We start from the raw sequence: 20,127 nt of genomic DNA, 5'->3' as shown, positions 1-20,127 counted from the left end.
TCTGATCTTCTCTCACCTTCCTTATTCACTGTCTGGCTTTGTGCACTTGGCATATGAGACCAATTAAAAATAGCGTGGCTTGGGCCCGGCACACCTTAGGAAATACACTTAAAAAAAAAAAGCAAACCAAACTTACAGCCACCGAGTCAGCTCTGACTCATAGCGACCATACAGGAGAGCGTGGACTGACCCTGCAGGTTTCCAGCTCTGGGAAGAAAACCTCACCCTTCTCCGAAGGTGAACGGACTCGGCTGGTCCCAGATGAGCACCATCCCTGGGTGTGGGGCTTGTTCAGAACCTTGGAGAGCTGCTCCGCTCTCTAGCTACTGAGTGCTCTAACTCCCCTGTGCGCTTTCTTTCCTCCTCTCTGCCCTTTACTGATTCTCTTTTCTCTATTTTTCTTTCCAGTGTCTTCTCTGCTCCCTATTCCTCGCTCTCTCCCCACTCTTTCCCTTTCCCCTCCCCTCCCTTTCCTTCGTGCTAGAGCCTCAGCCCCATGTGTCCCCTGACTGAGCCCCACTTTTGCTCCCCGTGCTCCCTTCCCCTCTGCCTCTCCTGCCACTGCCCACTGCTCTCACCTCTTCCTCCCACACCTCTTTCCCTGGCCTCCTTCCCCAAGCCCCGCCCTGCTCCATCCCCACTGCCCCCTGAACTAACTGGTGTTAACCTCTTCTCTCTTCCTCCCGGCTGGCAGGCCCGCAGGTTTGAGCTCTGTTTCTCTGTCACTTCCCACCTCATCTCCTCTCTGCTTCACCCCATTGCCTCCCTCCATGCCCACCCCCCACCATCCCTTCCGTCCTGGTCCTGTGGGGCCCGGGCCAGATCGGGGCCCAGCCTTTGCAGACTGAATGCAGCTGCCCTCTCCCCATCCTCGCTCCCCCGCCTGAGGGACAGGGAGCGAGAGTAGGAGGAGGAGGAGGAGGAGGAGGCCCAGGGTAAGTGGTCACTCTATGGTTGGGGACCTCGGAAGACAGAAGCCCAGCAGGAATGGGGGTGGGGGTGTCTGCCAAGAGGAAGGGAGTCCCAGAAGCCCCTGCACCTGGAAGGGAGCTGTCAAGGGAAAGGGTGTTTTGCACTAGGTGGGGGTCACTGCGAGGAGCGACAGGCAGGAAGCAGGGTCCCAGCACAGCCTGTGGGAGGTCAACCTAACGAGGTCTGTCCACTCCGAACCCCGAGATTTGGGAGGGTCCCTTTCTGCTTCTGCATGGGCAGGCTGGGCTCTGGGTGGCAGCAGGCAAGAGAGAAGGAAGCAAACCCTTGCCAGCACAAACTCCTCTTGACCAAGCCCAAGGGGTCTGCTGCCTGGGGCTCCCGGCCTGCCCCTGGCTGCCCCCGTCCAGTGCCTCTCGGCTCCCCCAGGCCTCCTTGTGTTCTGGAGCCCCCCTAACACACACACTTCTGAACAAGTAACTCATGCCAGAGTTCACTGTGTGCCAGGTGCCCATGCAGTCACCTCACCAATGCAAGCTCACAAACGTTTTCCGAATCCACCAAACGACCCTACAGAGTAGATGCCATAATCATGCCCGTGTTACACATGAGGAACGGATGTTAACTGACTTGCCCAAGGCTGCCCGTGCTCTCAGTATTGAGCCTGGGGCAGTGATGGGCCCCAGCTTACAGGAGGCTGGGAGGCCATCCAGTCAAAGCTGAGACCAGCACATCCCGGGGCCCATAAGGGCCCTTGTTCTCTATGAGGGGTGGGAGTCATGGCCAGGAGCACCCCTTGCCAGGCCCAGCCTTTAGGGGACTCCCCTCAGGCTGAACCTGAGCTGGCCCGATCAACAGGGTCTGTAATGGTGAAGTCCCCACTGAACCGGGAGCTGGTTGCCACCTACGAGGTCACCGTCTCCGTGATTGACAACGCCAGCGACCTTCCGGAGCGGGCCGTCAGCGTGCCCAACGGTAGGCTTCCCTGCAGGCATGTGCTCTTGGTTCTTGAGGCCCAACAGGGCAGAGGGCGGGTCAGAGACAGACGTGGAGGTGGGGGTGGGGGGGTCGCACACAGGCGCACAGGCTGCCGGTAGTCAGGCCACACTGGGCCCATGGGGTAGGGTGTTGGGCAGTGGCCAGCGAATCTCAGTGAGTCTGGTGTAGCTGAGCACCCAATTGTTCGGTGAGCTCACTGGGAAAATCCGGAAGCCCAGAATTGGCTCGGCAGTGGGAAAGGGGGCTTGGTGGAGCCAAATGGGGGTTAAAAGAGGTTGAGCCAGCACATGGAAGAAGAGGCTCTCCGTGAGTCGGCACGGGCTCCCTAGCAGAGGACTGATTTTAGTTGAGGCTCAACAGAGGCTTGGGCTGGATGAGACTGTCTGTCATCAGTGAGTGAAAGGCAGGCACCTTGCAATGGGCTCAGAAGCTGCGAGAGGTGGCACAGAGATGTCACAGCCACAGCAGGGGAGAGTAGGGCCTGCGTCAGCGCATGGCGAGGCCCTCTGCAGGGACAGCTCACCCTGCCTGCACCCTGAGGCACCAGCTGGGATGTGGGGAGGGGGCTGTTGAGATGGGACAGGGATGGGGTGGTCTCTGCTGGATGGAGTCAGCCAGACAGATAGTGGCTTCTTATGGTCACAGCCCAGAGACCCGGAGGGCTGAGGCTGGCTGTGTAGAGGGGAGCGATCACAGGAAGGGTCTCCATGACCATCCAGGCCCACCTCCCTGAACAGGTCAGGGACCTGACGCCAAGTGAGGGTCAGGGCCTCCACCGAGGTCAGTGGGTCAGCCAGTAGGACCCAGGCCCCTTCCCTGATGGAGGCGTGCGTGACCGGAAGCAGAGGGACCACAGTTTGAGGGGATGTCAAGTGCCAAGGAGTCGCTGCAGGGCTGTGAGGTGTGCCACCTGCTCCTGGCGTGGCTCTGGCATGGCTGAGGCTCGGCAGGGCCTGAGCCAGCCCCACCGGAGCCCCTGCGTACCTTCACCCCAGCCAAACTGACGGTCAGCATCCTGGACGTCAATGACAACACACCCCAGTTCAAGCCCTTTGGGATCACCCACTACACAGAGCGGGTCTTGGAGGGGGCCACCCCGGGCACCACACTCATCGCCGTGGCTGCTGTGGACCCTGACAAGGGCCTGAATGGGCTCATCACCTACAGCCTGCTGGACATCACACCCCCGGGCTCCGTGCAGCTAGAAGACCCCTCCTCCGGTAGGTTGGAATCCACCAGAGGACAGCTGCCTGCTGCGCATTCTCCACTTGGGCACCCCACCCCCCGCCCCTTCAGGAGCCCAATCCAGGTCCAAGATGGCCAATCTCACTCACCTCCAGATGCCCACCCAAGAGGAGAGACCCGTGTGCCCGCTCCTGGGTGGATGGAAAGCCCTGAGGTCTGCTGGGAGCCTGGCATACTACCCCTGACCCCAACCACCATCCCAAGCTCTCCTGGTTACTAGCAGTGAGGGGTCACCTCGCAGAGGAGGCTCACCCAACTAGCTTGTGAAAAGGTCCCCCAGTAAGGAGAACCACTAGACACTGGTCCCCCGCGGCTCTCGGGCCCACCACTGGACAGAGCCGTCTAGCCTCCTTTCCTGTTAAAGGCCGCAGGTGGCCCTCAGAGCTCCAGCTCCTTCTCTGCAGGTGCAGGGAGCTCCCGTGTGTAGGGAGTGACTGGGCTGTCAGAGGGTGCCTCTGTGTCTCAGGGAAGGTCATTGCCAACTGCACGGTGGACTATGAAGAGGTGCACTGGTTCAACTTCACCGTGAGGGCTTCTGACAATGGATCGCCTCCCCGGGCAGCTGAGATCCCGGTCTTCCTGGAGATTGTAGACATCAATGACAACAACCCCATCTTCGACCATCCTTCCTACCAGGTGAGGGACCAGGCCAATGGGTTGAGCCCACCCTGCCAAGTTCTAAGACCTCTGGGAATGACCAACCAGCCCCTGGGCCCTCTGCATAAGGCCAGAGAGCTCCTGAGACAAGGCAGCCACTCTGGGACTGACCTTGACCTACTCTCCCTCTCCCACCCCCACCCCGGCTCCAGGAAGCCGTCTTTGAGGATGTGCCTGTGGGCACCGTCATCCTGACCGTTTCCGCCACCGATGCCGACTCAGGAAACTTCGCGCTCATTGAGTACAGCCTCGGGGATGGCGAGGGCAAGTTTGCCATCAACCCCACCACGGTAAGGGGCGCAGCGGGGGAGGATAGGAAAGGTTCAGGGTCAAAGGAGACACCACCCAAGGTCATTGCAGCCACCACCGTTTCTGGTCCTGCCGCCTCGGGGGTTTTTAGCCAGCAGAGCCTGTTCCCAGAGCCCCAGAGGCCCAGACAGGCCCCGGAAGGAACAAGAGTCGTTTGAAACTAGCCTTTGTTGCGCACAGACTTGTGGGTGTCCCCACCGGGCTGAAGAGCTTGACTCGGGCTTGGCTTTTCGGGTCAGCCTGTTGAGACTGTCGCAGGCCAACTCTGGGAAGGGGTGGGCATGTGCTGGAACATCTGCTGTGTACATGGCGGGCATCCATGTTTCTGTGAGGTTCGGTCGTGTAGAGGAAGAGATGAGGGAGGATTTTAAAGGTCGACTAGGTGGTTTAAAGCTGCCGTTTTTCATAGAAGGAGAGGGCTCGCCCTGTGGCCCAGGGGTTGTTGGTCAGACAGTACACCCCCCCTCCCACTGTCCTCGCCCCCACACTTTTGCTCCTCCCTGCCAGGTGTAGGCAGTCAGGCCTCATGCTCCTGGCCTGGCACTAGGAGGGAGGAACATGTCGGGTGGGCCTTGGTCTGGAGGTCAGTGCCAGGAGAGGCTGTCATGGGCTGGTGGAGGCAAGGAGAGCCACTAGCATGTGAGATCCTCAGGCACAGGTTCTCATCTCTCTGTTGACACGGAATCCCCAGCACCCAGAGCAGTGCCCAGTACATAGGAGATGCCCAGCAACTCTCTGAATAAAGGGCCTGAAGCCACCACCCCCGCCCCACCCCCATTAGGGTGACATCTATGTACTGGCCTCACTGGACCGGGAGAAGAAGGACCACTACATCCTGACCGCCTTGGCCAAAGACAACCCAGGGGATGCAGCCAGCAACCGTCGAGAAAACTCGGTGCAGGTGAGGGGCCTGGGCCCGCTGGCCGGGCCAGGAGCAGTAGGGATTGGGCTGGTCGGGGCAGCGAGCAAGGCTTTTAGGAAGGGCTGCTGCATCGTGGAAGCAGAGCCCCCCCCCCCCCCAGACCCCTTAGAGGCAGAGAGGCCGCAAGGAGGAGGCAGGGGGTTAGCTGAGTACATTCCCATGGCTGTGGTGGAAGAAGACCGGGCTTCTCCGAGACTGACAATCTCTGGCTCCAAACTCCAGCTAAGGCAGCTAAGCCCGCCTGAGTACAACCCAGATCCAGCTGGTGCCTCCTCCGTGTCACTGTGCAGGAAGCAGAGTCTCGAGTCCAAACGGGATGGCAAAGGAACTACCTTTATGCGCACGTCTGAAGAGCATGGACCTGGGGGGGGGGGCGCGCTGGTCCTCAGCCCTGCCCCGCTGTGCTGTACCACGGCTAGCTTCCACACAGCTCTTAGGGGGCCAGCATCCCCTCCTACGCTCTCTCTCCCCATTTCTACCAGAACCCCAAGCCTTGAGGATTCACTTTCTCTTTATCCCCATCCCTACCCCCAACCCCCAAACCCAATCTTGTCCCTTCTCCACTCAGTCCCTTTGGACTTACTCTTCCACCCCCACCCCCCACCCCCATAACCTCCACCTCCTCTCTGGTCCTGGAGGAGGGGAGGAGCTGACTCAGCAGAGATCAGTTCTCCTCAGCAGGGAGCATGAACCAGCTGAGGCCACCCAGCAGGAAGAGGGTTATTTGAGTCTTGTCCCTGTCACATACAAGGGCCTTCGAAAAGCTCAGGATTGGGACTGGAAAGACTAAGGTCCCCCCAGCTGAGGACGCTCCACTTGTCACTTAAGTTCCCTCAGCCTCAGCTGCCGGTTCTGCAAGGGGGGCCATCGGTGCTTCCTGGTGGCACCATGGTTACACGCTGGGAGGCTACCTGCAAGGTTGACCATTAGAAGTCACCAGCCCCACCTCGGGAGAAATACGGGGGCGTTCCACTCCCACGAAGATGCTCACAGGGGCCGATCTACCTTGTCCTATAGGGTCACTGTGCATCGCTATTGACTGGAGGGCAGTGAGTTCAGCTTGGTTTAGGAGGGAAGAGCAAGAGGATAGAGTAAGAAGGGGCAGCCCCTGGGGGACAGCTACTCTCCTCTCTGCCCAGGTGGTGATCCAGGTGCTGGATGTCAATGACTGCCGGCCACAGTTCTCCAGGCCCCAGTTCAGCACCAGCGTGTACGAGAACGAGCCGGCAGGTACCTCCGTCATCACCATGCTGGCCACCGACCAGGATGAGGGCTCGAACGCAGAACTGGCCTACTCGCTGGAGGGCCCTGGTGCCGGTACGTAGCTGCTCTTGGACACCCATGATGGCCTTTGGGGCTGGACAGGGGCAGACTGCCATGCATGCCTGCTGCCCAGGTCAGGAAGAGAAGGGGTGCTCTGAGTAGCCAGCGTCATGCCCTTCCTCTCTTGCCCACCTGCCAGAGGTCTTCCATGTAGAAACAGACTCAGGCCTGGTGACCACCAAGCGGCCACTGCAGTCCTACGAGAGGTTCAACCTGACGGTGGTGGCCACAGATGGGGGCATGCCCCCTCTCTGGGGCACCACCATGCTCCTGGTGGAGGTCATCGACGTCAATGACAACCGCCCCGTCTTTGTACGCCCACCCAACGGCACCATCCTACACATCAGAGAGGTACGGCCGCCACCAGGGTCCCAGCCTGAGCCACTTTCCAATGTCCACCCCCCTTTTTCGTCCTTCAGTCATGGCCCTGGGGGAGTGGCAGGGCCCTCCTCAGTGAAGGTGGGGAAACAGAGGCCAAAGAAGTGACCAGACATGCCTGGCACCACACACGGCAAGCCTGAACAGTCGCTGGGAGCATGGGCGCGTCTCCAAAAGATGTGGTTGGAGTCCAGCTTGCCAGTCCAACGAATGGCCTTGAGCCAACGAAGTCTCTGAGGCTGGTTTTCCATCTGCAAAACAGGAATGCTATTAATAGGAGATGCCCTGACTCTTGTCCCCATGTTGCTGCCAAGGACGGTCTCACCAGTCACCACTTCCCCCAAACTTGTCTCCAACTCAACACACAAGCCCGTCTGTCTGTCTGATGTGCTGACGGCAGTATGCAGACAGCCTGGGGGCCGGGGTTGGCCTCAGAATAAGAAACAGGAAGTGGCCAGGGATGGAGCCTCTCCAATTCTTCCTCCATTCTCTGGTCTAAATGACCAGTAAAGACGGGGGCACACTCTCCTGCTCTTCCCTTCTTTTGCCCCAACTGCTCCTGGGTGGTACAATGGGGTGTCTCCCCCAGACTGCTGCAGGTCTCTGCATCAGAGAACATCAGTCCTAAGTCGCCTTGTCATGCTCTGCCCCCCTTGAGGTCCCATGAGAGGCATTCTCCCCCAGCAGAGCTCCAGGAGGTACAGCGCTTCCCCTGGCATCTCTGGTACCTCTATAGCCCCTTTTTGCATTGCCAGCCAGGGAGCTCAGACCCAGACCGGAGTGATCCTGCAAGGACTTCACACATACCCTTCGCCTCCCACCGCTCAGCCTCCGGCTCCCTGACAACTCCACGCCCCTCTTTTCCCCCCTTTACCTGGAGTTTGTAACATGTCTATTCTTACTATAACTGGTACTTTCTTATAAGCTACTTCAAACCATTTTTGTGTGAAGTGAGACAGGATATAACTTAATGATCACCTAGCACTTTTCCACTCCAAAGGCGGTCCCACTCACTGAGTTATTTCCCTTGATGTCGCCCAACAACCAGAATTTTAGTGGTTATCTGTGTGTTGTCATGCTTCTTATGAATTAGCTGTCACTGATTGTGAGGACCAATGAGATACACAATGAAACCAGGCCAAGCAGATACTTCAACTAAAGACAAGAAACTTGTCTTCTTCACGCTCTCTCTGGCCCCCGTCAGAGTGATTTCCATTTGATTTCGTTACATCTTAGACTTATGGGATTTCAGGAGATGAGACTCAGAGGTGAAGTTGCCATGTCCAGGTCACATGGTGAATTAGTGACAGACCAGAACCCACACATGTAATCTCAGCCATATTTGGGATACTCAGAGACCCTGTGCCTGGGGTAGCAGAGAGGACAACGGGTGGCTGCCTCCCCATGCACTAGGGTTGGGGGCACCGAGGAATGGCTCTGCTCCCGGAAGGCGGTCTCCTGGGAAGCATGCCGAGGTCCCCCCCACTCCACCCCCGCTGCACTAACAGTGGGCCAAGGTCTTGGGGCAGACTCAGCTCGCAGCTCGCAGCTGCTCAGACATCAAGAGCCCAGTCAAGGCGCCCGCAGGTCCTGAGCCCGCTGCGCGCTGGGTGACCAGGACTTTCTGCTAAGGGAGAAAGTGCAGGTGGCCACGCGGGCCCCGGCGCCTCCCGCGCCAACCTGCCTCGGTCCCGCAGGAGATTCCGCTGCGCTCCAACGTGTACGAGGTCTACGCCACCGACAAGGATGAAGGCCTCAACGGGGCGGTGCGCTACAGCTTCCTGAAGACAGCGGGCAACCGGGACTGGGAGTACTTCACCATCGACCCCATCAGCGGCCTCATCCAGACGGCGCAGCGCCTGGACCGCGAGCAGCAGGCCGTGTACAGCGTAAGGGATGGTCCCGGCGTGGGAGCGGGGCGGGGCGGGGCTTCCTCTCTGGGGGCGGGGCTCCACTTCCCCACAGCAGGGGTCTGAACCACGGGAACTGCGCCCCCCACCCCGGGGCGCCAAGGCAACAAGTTCTTCCTCCTCCTCCCTGGTTCCCCACCCCATCACGTCCCACTCTCCCCCTCTGCTCCCCTCCACCCTCAGCTCATCCTGGTGGCCAGCGACCTGGGCCAGCCGGTGCCCTACGAGACCATGCAGCCGCTGCAGGTGGCCCTGGAGGACATCGACGACAATGAGCCCCTCTTCGTGAGGCCCCCAGTAAGCCGTCTCCTTCCCGCAGTGGCCACGGCCCGCCTGCCTCCTGCCCCACCCCGCCACCCCGTGCACACCTTACACACACGCACGTCCACTGCCTACATTTCATGGGGGGTTAAAGAGTTTTCTCTAGAGCAGCTACTAGTTCTAGGCGCAGGGGAGCAGACAAGCCCTGGATTCCGAGAACAGACTTTCGTGTACTTGCATACAAGCAAGCAAGCCCACACCAAGCCCATTGCCCCCAACTGACGAGCCCACAGGGCAGAGCAGAGAAGCTCTTTGGGGTTTCTGAGCCTGTCCGTCTTCAGGGGAGCAGACGGCACTGTCTTTTTCACCAGACTGGTTGGTGGTGTCCGATGACCATCGTTTCAGCCAGCGGCTTAACACTCCACCCCACTGCACCAGAGTAGCTGGACTCTCTGGGGCCTGGGCTGGAAGGACTTCAGGCTGCAGGGCTGGGGGGGTGGGGGCTGCTTGGTTTATCTTCCTGTGTGCCCTGCGATGTACTGTTTGTTCTTGGGTGATTCTGTGCCAGCCTGTCACTGCCCAGGCTAAGCAGCCATCCTCTGCCCGACTCTGACCCATGTGCCAGGGATACTTCTGAGGACATGTCAAGCTCAGCCCTGTCCTTGTGGAGGCTGTCATGAGGCGACCCGCCCTGGGGACAACTGGCATCTCGCAGCCTTTACCCTTGGCTCTGTTTGCCCTACATAAACACAGACATAATCCAGGGCCCTGGGCAGGGATGGCAGCCCCTTCTCCTTCAGTGACAGTGCCCCCCCTCCCCTCCTACAGAAAGGCAGCCCCCAGTACCAGCTGCTGATGGTCCCCGAACACTCACCACGCGGCACCCTCGTGGGCAATGTGACAGGTGCCGTGGATGCAGACGAGGGCCCCAATGCCATTGTGTACTACTTCATTGCAGGTGGGCCCGCCCCGGGGGTTAGTGCTGGACTGCTAGGGGCTAGAGGGAGCCTCCATGGGCCCCATCCGGCCCTGACCTTGTGCCCTGGCCCCACCCACAGCCGGCAATGAAGAGAAGAACTTCCACCTGCAGCCCGATGGGCGGCTGCTGGTGCTGCGTGACCTTGACCGGGAGCGGGAGGCTGCCTTCTCCTTCATTGTCAAGGCCTCCAGCAACCGCAGCTGGACTCCGCCCCGTGGACCCTCGCCGGCCCTCGACCCGCTGACCGACCTCACACTGCAGGAGGTGCGTGTGGTGCTGGAGGACATCAATGACCAGCCGCCGCGCTTCACCAAGTCTGAGTACACTGCAGGTACACCAGGGTCTGGCCACCCACGGGGTGGAGCACCCCCAGCCTGCCACTTACGTCTACCTGCCTGTGCCGGCAGGAGTGGCCACCGATGCCAAGATGGGCTCAGAGCTGATCCAGGTGCTGGCCCTGGACGCAGACATCGGCAACAACAGCCTGGTGTTCTACGGCATCCTGGCCATCCACTACTTCCAGGCCTTCGCCAACGACTCTGAAGATGTGGGCCAGGTCTTTACCATGGGTCAGTGCCTAGCCACACGTGGCAGTCCCTAGCCAGGACCTCAGGCACGGCATGCACGGTAGTCCCGGGGAGAGAGGCGGCCTTGTGAGCACCACAGGGTCTGTGTGTGTGGTGTCCATCTGCCCAAGCAAGTGTCCATCCAGCTAGCTAGTCATTATTTATTCGTCCACTTACTCTTCCTTCCATCCACTACTCAGCCACCCAGCCCATGTTCAGACCTAGTCCCGTCTGCTCTCTGATGCCATCCATCATGGCATCTGCCCACCGGTCTTCCTTCTCTTCACCTATTATCTGTCCATCTCTGCCCATCCTTCCTCCTTTCATTCATCATTCTTCCACTTACTTACCCCCTCACCCATCTTTCCATGCGAGCCCCTCTGGCCTGCTCCCTCACCACCACCCAGAATCGGCAGTGTGCAAGCCCTGGGAAGCCAGGCCTCTAAACACGCCGCTGTGCGTAAGGATGTGTGAATGCTTGAGTCTCGAACACTTCCCCACTCGTGTTCATAGGCACAGTCAGACTCTCTGGTCTGGCATTCAAGGCCTCCTCTAACCCCTCTTTCCAGCTCCACATGCCCCCTCTACTAATAATATCAAACAAAGACCTTGTGCCCAGTCTAGTCCAGCTGCTCAGCTCTACACTGTCCTCCCTTCCTGGAATGCGATCCCCACTCCAGCCTCTACCTTCTGATAGCCCTTTCCATCTTTTGAAATCCAGTTCTCAGGCCACCTCCTCCAGGAAGGCTTCTCCAACCACACAGCAGGCCCTCTCCCTGCGTCTTTAGCCTCTGCTGCTCTCGGTTTGGTAGAACAAGGCACAGGTGCTGGGTTGCGTGCTGAAGGTCACTCACTAGAAAGTTTCAGGTCTTGAACCCAGGCCTGCTGTCCTCTAAGAAAAGACCATGTGGCACCACTTCTGGTCACCCCTCTACTGTGGCTGGTGGATTTGTGCTCACAGGCTCCAGCATGACCACAGCACAGCCCCTGGGCCTGGAGCAGGGGAGGCCCTGGACCACCCGCCACCCCTGACCTGACTCCAGCCACCACAGAAGTTTGTTCCACCTGTGAAGTTGTTCAACAAAAACTCAGTGGTTCAAAAGCAAGCGCTTTTGCATAAAGATGTCAATGTCTGGTTTCTCTCCCCTCGCAAAAAAAAACAAACAAAAAAAAAGCACAAGGTTTGCCACTCCTGTGAGACAGCTGGTCACAGCCCCTGTCCTCTTTGCTCCACACTGGCCGCACATTCTCCCCCAATGGGCCCACGACCCAACTCTTTACCACGCCCCTGGCCCCTGGCCCCTGAGCCGGCCTGCCCTGGGGTTCTTCCCGCAGGGAGTGTGGACGGGATCCTGCGCACCTTCGACCTCTTCATGGCCTACAGCCCTGGCTACTTCGTGGTGGACATCGTGGCCAGGGACCTGGCGGGCCACAATGACACGGCCATCATCGGCATCTACATCCTGAGGGACGACCAGCGTGTCAAGATCGTCATTAATGAGATCCCCGACCGAGTGCGCGGCTTTGAGGAGGCGTTCATCCGCCTGCTGTCTAACATCACTGGTGCCATCGTCAACACTGACGATGTCCAGGTGCCCGTGGGGCCCACCCGGCCCACTGGAGGGGGTGCTGCGGGGCCAGGGCATTGCAGTGGGGTCAGGGAATCACGTGTGCGTACTAGGTGTACTTCCTGTGTGACCTCTAGATAGTTCTGGTCTGGGCCTGTGTGCTCACCTGTCGATGGACTGGCCCGGTTGGCACCATGCTTGGCCTGCAGTGAGCATTCTGTAGAGACGGGTGTATTATGAGGGTGGGGTGGCAGTGGTACCTAGAAGAGGCCTGCCTCCGCCCCTGCCCCGCCCACACTGCAGTGCCCAGTCCACAACGCCCCTTCTCACCTAGTTCCACGTGGACAAGAAGGGGCGGGTGAACTTCGCACAAACCGAGCTGCTCATCCACGTGGTCAACCGGGACACCAACCGCATCCTGGATGTGGACAGGTGGGTGGAGCCCTGCCTGGCTGCAGGAGCGGGGACCCAGAGGGGCATAGAGGACACCATCGACCAGCGGACCTGCCACATGGGGCTCCACCCTGGGGCGGGCAGGGACATAGATCTGCGTTCTGCCCATCTGAGCTTTACTTTCCCCATCCGTGAACGGGGAGCCGTGTAGCGATGCAAGGACTGCCCTGTAAGACACAAAGCAGCCTCGAGCAGGGGGCTTTTGGTCTTCCGGGGGGGGGGGAGTGTGCAGGGTGTGGACATGGGGCCTTCCGGTGGGGGTGGGCTGGAAGCCCGGGCAGGGGGAGGGAAGCTGAGGCCCCACCTCCCATCCAGGGTTATCCAGATGATTGACGAGAACAAGGAGCAGCTGCGGAACCTCTTCCGGAACTACAACGTCCTGGACGTGCAGCCGGCCATCTCGGTCCGGCTGCCCGATGACATGTCTGCGCTGCAGGTAGCCCCGGTGGCCCCTGGCTGCTGTCGCTGCTCGCAGAGGGGCCCTCGCCGCTCATGCCAGCCCCCCCTCCCTCCCCAGATGGCCATCATCGTGCTGGCGATCCTCCTCTGCGTGGCCGCCATGCTCTTCATCCTCATGAACTGGTACTACAGGACCATGTGAGTGCTCTCGCCCCACCCCCTCCCCCACCCCACCCTGAGGGCGGGGTGCCCAGCACGCCCTGCAGAGGCAGTCCAGCCCCTCACCGGCCCGGTCTCTGCTCCTCCAGACACAAGCGGAAGCTCAAGGCTATCGTGGCAGGCTCGGCAGGTGAGCCCTGTGAGGGGAGCAGATGGCAGGCGGGTGGGGGCACAAAAGGCTGGGCCTGGGCTACTCCCCAGCCTTCTCCTTGCAGGGAGTCGAGGTTTCATTGACATCATGGACATGCCCAACACCAACAAGTACTCCTTCGACGGGTGAGTGGTCCGGAGATGCCCTGTGCACCAGGGGAGCCTGCAGCTGGCAGGAGTGGGCACCCCCTGGTGGACCAGCTGCCATTCTCCCCCACTCTGTGAACCACGCTGGGCCCCCGATTCCTGATCCAGCCCCCATCCCGGGCGGGGGACGTAGACCCAGGCTGATACACTGCCGTCCGCCTAGAGTCTAACAGCAGCAGTTGGCCAGGACAAGGGGGTGCCGGGATGGGGGCGATCCATTCCCTCAGGCTGTCCCCACCCCCTCACAGGGCCAACCCCGTGTGGCTGGATCCTTTCTGCCGGAACCTGGAGCTGGCTGCCCAGGCGGAGCACGAGGACGACCTGCCGGAGAACCTGAGCGAGATCGCCGACCTGTGGAACAGCCCCACCCGCACACATGTGAGCCAGCAGGGAGGGGCAGCCTGGCTCCTGTTCAAGGAGCCAGGTTCCTGGGGGCAGGGGGGTGGGTGCCTCTGCTCCAGCTACTGCTCCCTGCCCCCAGGGGACATTTGGGCGTGAGCCAGCAGCTGTCAAGCCCGCAGATGACCGCTACCTGCGTGCAGCCCTCCAGGAGTACGAGGACATCGCCAAGCTGGGCCAGGTCATCCGGGAGGGGCCCATCAAGGTGAGGGCGCTGCATCCCACTCAGACCGAGCCCCGACGAATGTAAGCACCAGGAGAGAGAGATCAATCCTCGGCCAGGATCTTGTGAGCCCACCCGGGTCCCAGCTGACACACCCTTGGGTCCCGTATGACCAACTCTCCTCCTTCCACCACCTCCATCCAGGTGCCGCAGTGAGGGTGGGCAGAGCGGGGAGGGGCCCGGTGGAGGGTTAACCCTCTCGCTCCCCCAGGGCTCGCTGCTGAAGGTGGTCCTGGAGGATTACCTGCGGCTCAAAAAGCTCTTTGCACAACGGATGGTGCAGAAAGCCTCCTCGTGCCACTCCTCCACCTCCGAGGTAGCGAGGCACGGGCAGGGGCGGCGGGCTGTGTGCCGTGCCCCAGCCCTGGGGGTGCTCACTCGCTCTGCTGCTCCTCTAAGCGTCTTGGAGACCCCTTGCCAGGGCTGCAGCGGCAGGCTCTACTTTCTGGGCTCTTGTGTGTGTGTGTTGGGGGGGAGGGGGCACTGCTGCTCCGATGTGTGGCACCCCAAGATCCCTCGGCGGGGTGGCGTCTGTCTGAAATGGTTCTCACAGCCACACTCAGGGGCCCAAGGGAGTCGGGAACCCCAGCTCTTGCCAGGCCACTCCCACCTGGGCAACAGCACCCTGCAAGCCCCTCCAGCTTCACCTGTGCACCCTCTCCGCCGGGCCCAACAGTCCCTCCCAACTCAGGTCAAGGTGGACACAAGACCAGACACAGCTGCACCAAGGGTCCTCAATAGGACCGACAGCACGTTAGCAACTTAAGTACTAGCAGAGCCCCTGCCCTGTCTTAGAAGCTGGAGGGCCTGCTTCCAGAGCGGCAAGGTCCCTCGTGTGTGGGGTGGGTGTGGGGGGGCACAGGAGCATGGGCCTGGCCCCGGAGGGTGCCTGAGGCTCTGCCACTGGCTTTCGACAGCTGATCCAGACGGAGCTGGAGTCATCATCGGGGGCCTGCAGCCCAGACCAGGGCAGTCTGCGGTTCCGCCACAAGCCACCCATGGAGTTCAAGGGCGCTGATGGGATCCACGGGGTGCACGGCAGCACGGGCACACTGCTGGCCACCGATCTCAACAGCCTGCCCGAGGACGACCAGAAGGGCCTGGGCCGCTCGCTGGAGACGCTGACAGCCGCTGAGGCCAGCGCCTTCGAGCGCAATGCCCGCACCGAGTCGGCCAAATCCACGCCCCTGCACAGGCTGCGCGACGTGATTATGGAGAGCCCCCTGGAGGTCACCGAGCTGTGAGGCCCCTGCCCAGGCGGCTCCGCCCCGTCTCCACCTTCATAAGATTGGTTATTTTTTTAAGAAAACAAAACAAAATGCTAACTGTCTGTGGCCTGGAGGTAAAGGAGGGTCCCCATGGGGGCCCTGGTTGGGTGATGGGCCAAGCTGGCCCTCTGCCCTTCCCAGACCCCTGCACCCTGCCACCCCAGTGGACGGACACCTCGTCTCATGCAGGCCGGAGGGAGCCCTGCTTCCCCGTTTCACCGGCAGCCCCCACACGTGGGCGACTCCTGTCCCCGGGTTTTGAATGTTGAGTGTGCCCGTGCATTCCTGTTTTCAATTAAGTTGTTCCCGTGACGTTACCCCTTCACTCTGTTCACCTGGTACTCGGTGGAAGTGTTTGGAATGGTCTGTTTCACAAGAAAAATGACTGACGAGGAACCAGCAATACATTCTGGCTCTGGTCACTCTCGCAGGCCTGGCTGGGGACTGGGGTGGGATTGGTCTGGGGCAGCGGGGAGGGTCACGGGTGGTGACGGCCACAACCAGGCAGGGCTGGCCTAGGGCAGGGAGTGACAGGAGTGGGCTGGCCTGGGGCAGGAAGGGCAATTGGGAGGTTGTGTACCCTTAGTCTGGGTCTCTCTGGAACAAGCAGGTGGGATCTCATTGACCAAGGGGCTTCGCGGAGCTGCCAGCCACTGAGGGGGTCAAGGTAGTTAGACACGGGACTAGATGGAACCCACACCCTTCCGATGGAGGCCCCAGAAACACACAGGCCAGCTCTGGTTGACAGAACTTTATTGGTAAGTCACAGAAACTTTAGTGCAAAACAAACACGCCTCCTTAGGTCCATGGACCAGCAGCGCTCTGTCTTCCTGGCAGCAGAAGCAGGAAGGACTACAGTGGAGCAGGAGGCCGAGCCTGGGGTGGCGCCCATGCCACACTGGGCCACCCTCCACCAGGAAGCCAAGGCGCGGCATCTCATTAGCACTGACATAAAAGAAAGGTCAAAAGGAGCAGCTAAGACAGGTATGCTGTGGCTGCTCGAAGCAGCTAAGAAGCAGGGATGGGGCAGTGCCCCCTTCACCACCCTCAGCACTGTCACAAGGGGCTAGAGTCCCCCCCACCCTCCCACCCAGACCCACAGAACACCCCACAAGGAACAGACAGGGAACCCGGCCCACGTCCCATGAGCCAGCAGCAAGCAGCCTCTCCAAATTGAAGAAGCACGTGTGCTCCACCACAGGGACTGCCTTGGCTCAGCCTCGCTGCCCAGCGGCCTGCAGCCCAGGTGGAGGCCAACCCCACTGGCATCCGGGCACCTGTGCAGGCTCTGAGCAAGGCCCCAGCCGGCTGGAGGGTGGATGGCCACCGGCCGGGAAGCACTGGCTCAGGCCAGCACCCCACAGCCCTCCCCCTAGGCACAGTCTATGTCCCTGTCCAGCAGAGGAAAGGGACACAGAGGTATGGGGGCAGGGCGGGGCAGGTCCCCCTGCCCCTGCACCACTGACAGTAATGTTACAAGCAAGGACTTGAGAAACAGAACCCATTTTTAAACCGCGATCCACAGCCGTGTGCGTTCGTGAGTGGAAGACGCTGCGGCTCTCTGGACAGAGGCTTCCTCCTAGTTCCACACGTGGCGCTTGCAGTGCTCCACAGCCTGCGGACAGGAAATGGTCCCGTCGTCAGTGAGACTCCACGCCAGAAAAAGAGCGTAGCTGAGACCTGGGGACTTGAGGCCGCTGGGGGGTGGGACTCCTCAGACACAGCAGATTTCAAAGCTTTTCCATGTTTTGCCCCACTGAGCAGGTGGCCCAAGCCCTGCCATCCAGTTCGGATGTCCTGGCAGCTAGGCTGCACAGAGGACCCCAGAGCAGCTCTGCCTGGTGCAGAGGCCAAGCCCACTGCCGCAGAGGTGACTCGGGCGCACAGCGACCCTGCGTAGGGGCTGAGGCTGCAAGCCTCCAAGGGAGCAGACAGCTTCACTTTCCTCCCTCTGGGATGGCTGGCATTTGGCCCGCCTACCAGGTGGGCAGCCCAGGGCTCCTACACCCGAGCTCAGCCTTCCAACATTCCTCCCACAGGAGAGAAGCCAGGGCTACCACCGACCATGCTGGGGCACAGCGGGAAGGAGCTGGGCCTGTCTTGGGTGTTGGCCTCTCCGCCCCTCCCTGCACTCCCCATACCCTGAGGCAGGTGATGAAGCCCTGCCCCTAATACCTAGGGGCACACTCACCCCACCCCACCCCACCCCAGTCGGCAACAACCCCAGGAAAGCTGCGAAAAGTAAGCCTGGGCAAACAGCTGCCCTGGAAGGCAGTACAGCCCCCAAGCCTGCTGGGCTGGCGCAGGCCCCTTGCAGGGAGCTCTGGGACCTGGGACATAGCCCCAGGCACGCTCCAACCAGGGCAGATGCACCCAGCAGGCAAAAGGGCTGGTGCACAGTCCCAGCAGTGAGTCCAACTGTCCCGAGCCTCATGCAAACCAGACGCAAGGGGCAAGGAAGCCAGTATTTCCCCAGCCCACATTCCCCAGAGCCAACAGTCCCGTCCCTGCGGCCCCTCAGTGCAGAGGGAGGGCAGAGAGCTGTGCGCAAAGGCCAGGGTCGGGAAGGCAGGACGGGGAATGGGCGGGCTACCTGGTCGCGGGCAGGCGGGGCCCGTGCATGACTTACGTTGCACTGGGAGGCAGTCTCCATGTTCTGGCACCAGTAGCTCGGGCCCCAGACACACTTCTCGGTGCCTAAAAGAGGCTTGTGGGCTGTGGGGCAGGCTCCCACCTTCTATATGAAAGGGGGCAAGAACACGATTAGACGCTCCCACTTAATCTTTTCCAAACCTCTAAGAGCGGGCAGACTCGGCTCTGGTGCACAATCACAGACCCGGGGCACAAGCAAAGCAAGGGGCCCAGAGCCCTAGTTCTCACCTTCTCAGCCCCTCTCCCACTGGCCGGCCCGGCTTACCATGCACACGAAGGAGGGGTCCATCATCTCCACTAGGATCTCAATCAGCACAGGCTCGTACTGGGCCACAAACTGATCACACTGTTGGAGAAACGGGGGATGGGCCGGGCATGCTTTCCCCCGAGGTCCCTCCCCAACCGGCTCCCACTTTGCCCCACTGGAGTCGGCAGATTCCCTCATGGACTCCGTATCAGAAACGGAATGGGCTGGTTTCCCGGGGGTGGGAGGGCACCTCTGGCTGGGGCCTGTGAGCACACCTGATTCTGGTAAGGCTCCGGCAGGAAGTGACAGCCCTTCTCCAGTGCAGCCAGGATCTCCTGCTTTGTACTGTTCTTCTCCAGGTTTTTGTCCAAGTAGTTTACCAGCTTCTTGCACACCTCACAGAAGCCTCCATCCTTCAGCTGAGTCACGTGAGCTATGGAAGAACATGAAACCTCAGACTTAGTGCTGACACGGTCCTTCCTCAGGCCCAGTGGGGGGCTTGCCCAACCCTCCAGCCTGAGGGGCTCACCAGTCATGGCTGGCAGCCTTTTATTGGAGCAGAAGTGGAGCAGGCTGCACACCAACTCAGGGCTGGCCTCCTGCAGGATGGTCAGGATGGAGGGGCCGTAGGTGTCCACCAGCTCTTGGCACTCTTTGGACATGGAGGTGGGCAGCTTGGAGCACACTGTATCCAGAGTATGGAGTATCTCTTCCTGGAAGACAAGGGAGCATCCTGTGAGAAGCTAGAGGCTCAGCAGGGGTGGGAGACTGTGAGCACACTAGCCAGGAAGGGAGCCTACAGCCGGAAGGCGGCATGATGGCTGACGGTAGTGGAAGTCCCCTTTAACTCCCCCCGGGGCAGTGGATGCACACAGTAGAGACGGGGTCAGATGCTCCTGAGAGAAGGGGCAGGGCAGGGCAGACCCAGAAGCTGAGAGGACCTGCCCGCTAACATCAGGGCACACGCTCACTGCAGACCTTTGGGATGGGCTAAGCTGTGGAAGCTGGGCTTTCTTTAGCAAGTAAAGCTCACTGCCACCAAGTCGATTCCAAATCACAGCACCGCTACAGGCAAGCAGAACTGCCCGTGGGATTCTGAGGTGGTAAATCTTCACAGGAGCAGAAACAGAAAACCTCAGTCCCTCCAAGCAAGTGGCTGCTAAATCCAACTGCTGATGGGGTGGCTAGGCCCAATATGCAGCTCCTACCGTACAAAGCAGGGGGTCCTCAACCTTTTTAAACAGGGGGGCCAGTTCATGTCCCTCAGACCGTCGGAGGGCCGGGCTATAATTTAAAAAAATACTATGAACAAATTCCTATGCACACAGGACGAGCCGGCTGCATGCATGTGGCCCGCGGGCCATGCTTTGAGGATCCCTGGTATAAAGTGTGACCCCTACAGGCCAGAGTCACACAACTGAAAGGGGAGGAGGAAGGAGGACCATGGTGCTGAGGGCAGCAGGAGGGGGCAGACACAGAAGGGCCACCACAGGGGAGTCGGGCAGAGCACCCTTTAGGGAAACAGAGAGAACTGCCTTCTCCCGTTAGCAGAAAGGTCAGCCCTGCTGCTTAAGCCAGCATCTGTGAAGGCCAAACTCCTGCTCCCAGGAATGCATACTGAATTCCCAAACTCCTGAGTGCGCCCTTGAAAGAAAAACTCTGAAGCTGAGGACCCGCGCACCCTCTTGTGGCTATCAGGAGACGACACGGGTTGTTGTGAGACTGAGCATGAGGCCCCTGGGGATGCTGAGTTGGCGGGGGGCTTTGGGAGGATGGGCCGCTGCAACCAGCAGCTAGGAAGTGTAGGCCTGGCCACTGGGTTTGTGGCCAAATGCTCGACACACTGCCAACAGGGCATCTAATTTTGAAAAATTCTCTCACACACAAACCAAAACTTAAAGTTAAAAAAGACAAACTAAGGAT

The 20,127-nt window shown here is 60.2% G+C and overlaps 2 protein-coding genes across 4 annotated transcripts in view; one reads left to right on the top strand and one right to left on the bottom strand.

Annotated features, from left to right (window-relative positions):
* Positions 1–15,478, top strand: part of CDH23 (cadherin related 23) — a 410,239-nt gene extending 394,761 nt beyond the window's left edge. For 2 of the 3 annotated variants that reach the window (XM_075533398.1, XM_075533397.1), the window contains 22 exons: positions 1,789–1,905; positions 2,925–3,149; positions 3,641–3,810; positions 3,984–4,121; positions 4,922–5,041; positions 6,202–6,379; positions 6,525–6,736; positions 8,461–8,652; positions 8,857–8,970; positions 9,763–9,892; positions 9,993–10,244; positions 10,321–10,482; positions 11,815–12,071; positions 12,382–12,479; positions 12,816–12,936; positions 13,018–13,097; positions 13,208–13,248; positions 13,334–13,394; positions 13,664–13,793; positions 13,897–14,019; positions 14,249–14,353; positions 14,955–15,478. In XM_075533398.1, coding sequence (XP_075389513.1) covers positions 1,789–1,905; positions 2,925–3,149; positions 3,641–3,810; positions 3,984–4,121; positions 4,922–5,041; positions 6,202–6,379; positions 6,525–6,736; positions 8,461–8,652; positions 8,857–8,970; positions 9,763–9,892; positions 9,993–10,244; positions 10,321–10,482; positions 11,815–12,071; positions 12,382–12,479; positions 12,816–12,936; positions 13,018–13,097; positions 13,208–13,248; positions 13,334–13,394; positions 13,664–13,793; positions 13,897–14,019; positions 14,249–14,353; positions 14,955–15,281 — 3,353 coding nt within the window. In that variant the 3' untranslated portion in view covers positions 15,282–15,478. The remainder of the gene's footprint in view (positions 1–1,788; positions 1,906–2,924; positions 3,150–3,640; positions 3,811–3,983; positions 4,122–4,921; positions 5,042–6,201; positions 6,380–6,524; positions 6,737–8,460; positions 8,653–8,856; positions 8,971–9,762; positions 9,893–9,992; positions 10,245–10,320; positions 10,483–11,814; positions 12,072–12,381; positions 12,480–12,815; positions 12,937–13,017; positions 13,098–13,207; positions 13,249–13,333; positions 13,395–13,663; positions 13,794–13,896; positions 14,020–14,248; positions 14,354–14,954) is intronic. The other variant, XM_075533399.1, reaches the window with a different exon arrangement.
* Positions 15,479–16,041: 563 nt separating this feature from the next.
* The window catches only part of PSAP (prosaposin), a 33,867-nt gene continuing 29,781 nt past the window's right edge, over positions 16,042–20,127 (bottom strand). The window contains exons 10-14 of the mRNA XM_075534813.1: positions 18,734–18,917; positions 18,480–18,637; positions 18,223–18,303; positions 17,935–18,042; positions 16,042–16,920 (exon numbers count right to left, since the gene is read on the bottom strand). Of these exons, the coding sequence (XP_075390928.1) occupies positions 16,885–16,920; positions 17,935–18,042; positions 18,223–18,303; positions 18,480–18,637; positions 18,734–18,917 (567 nt within the window). The 3' untranslated portion in view covers positions 16,042–16,884. The remainder of the gene's footprint in view (positions 16,921–17,934; positions 18,043–18,222; positions 18,304–18,479; positions 18,638–18,733; positions 18,918–20,127) is intronic.

Source organism: Tenrec ecaudatus, chromosome 16, assembly GCF_050624435.1.
Source record: "Tenrec ecaudatus isolate mTenEca1 chromosome 16, mTenEca1.hap1, whole genome shotgun sequence".
Taxonomy (NCBI): Eukaryota; Metazoa; Chordata; class Mammalia; order Afrosoricida; family Tenrecidae; genus Tenrec; species Tenrec ecaudatus.
This window is presented reverse-complemented; position numbering and strand designations above follow the sequence as displayed.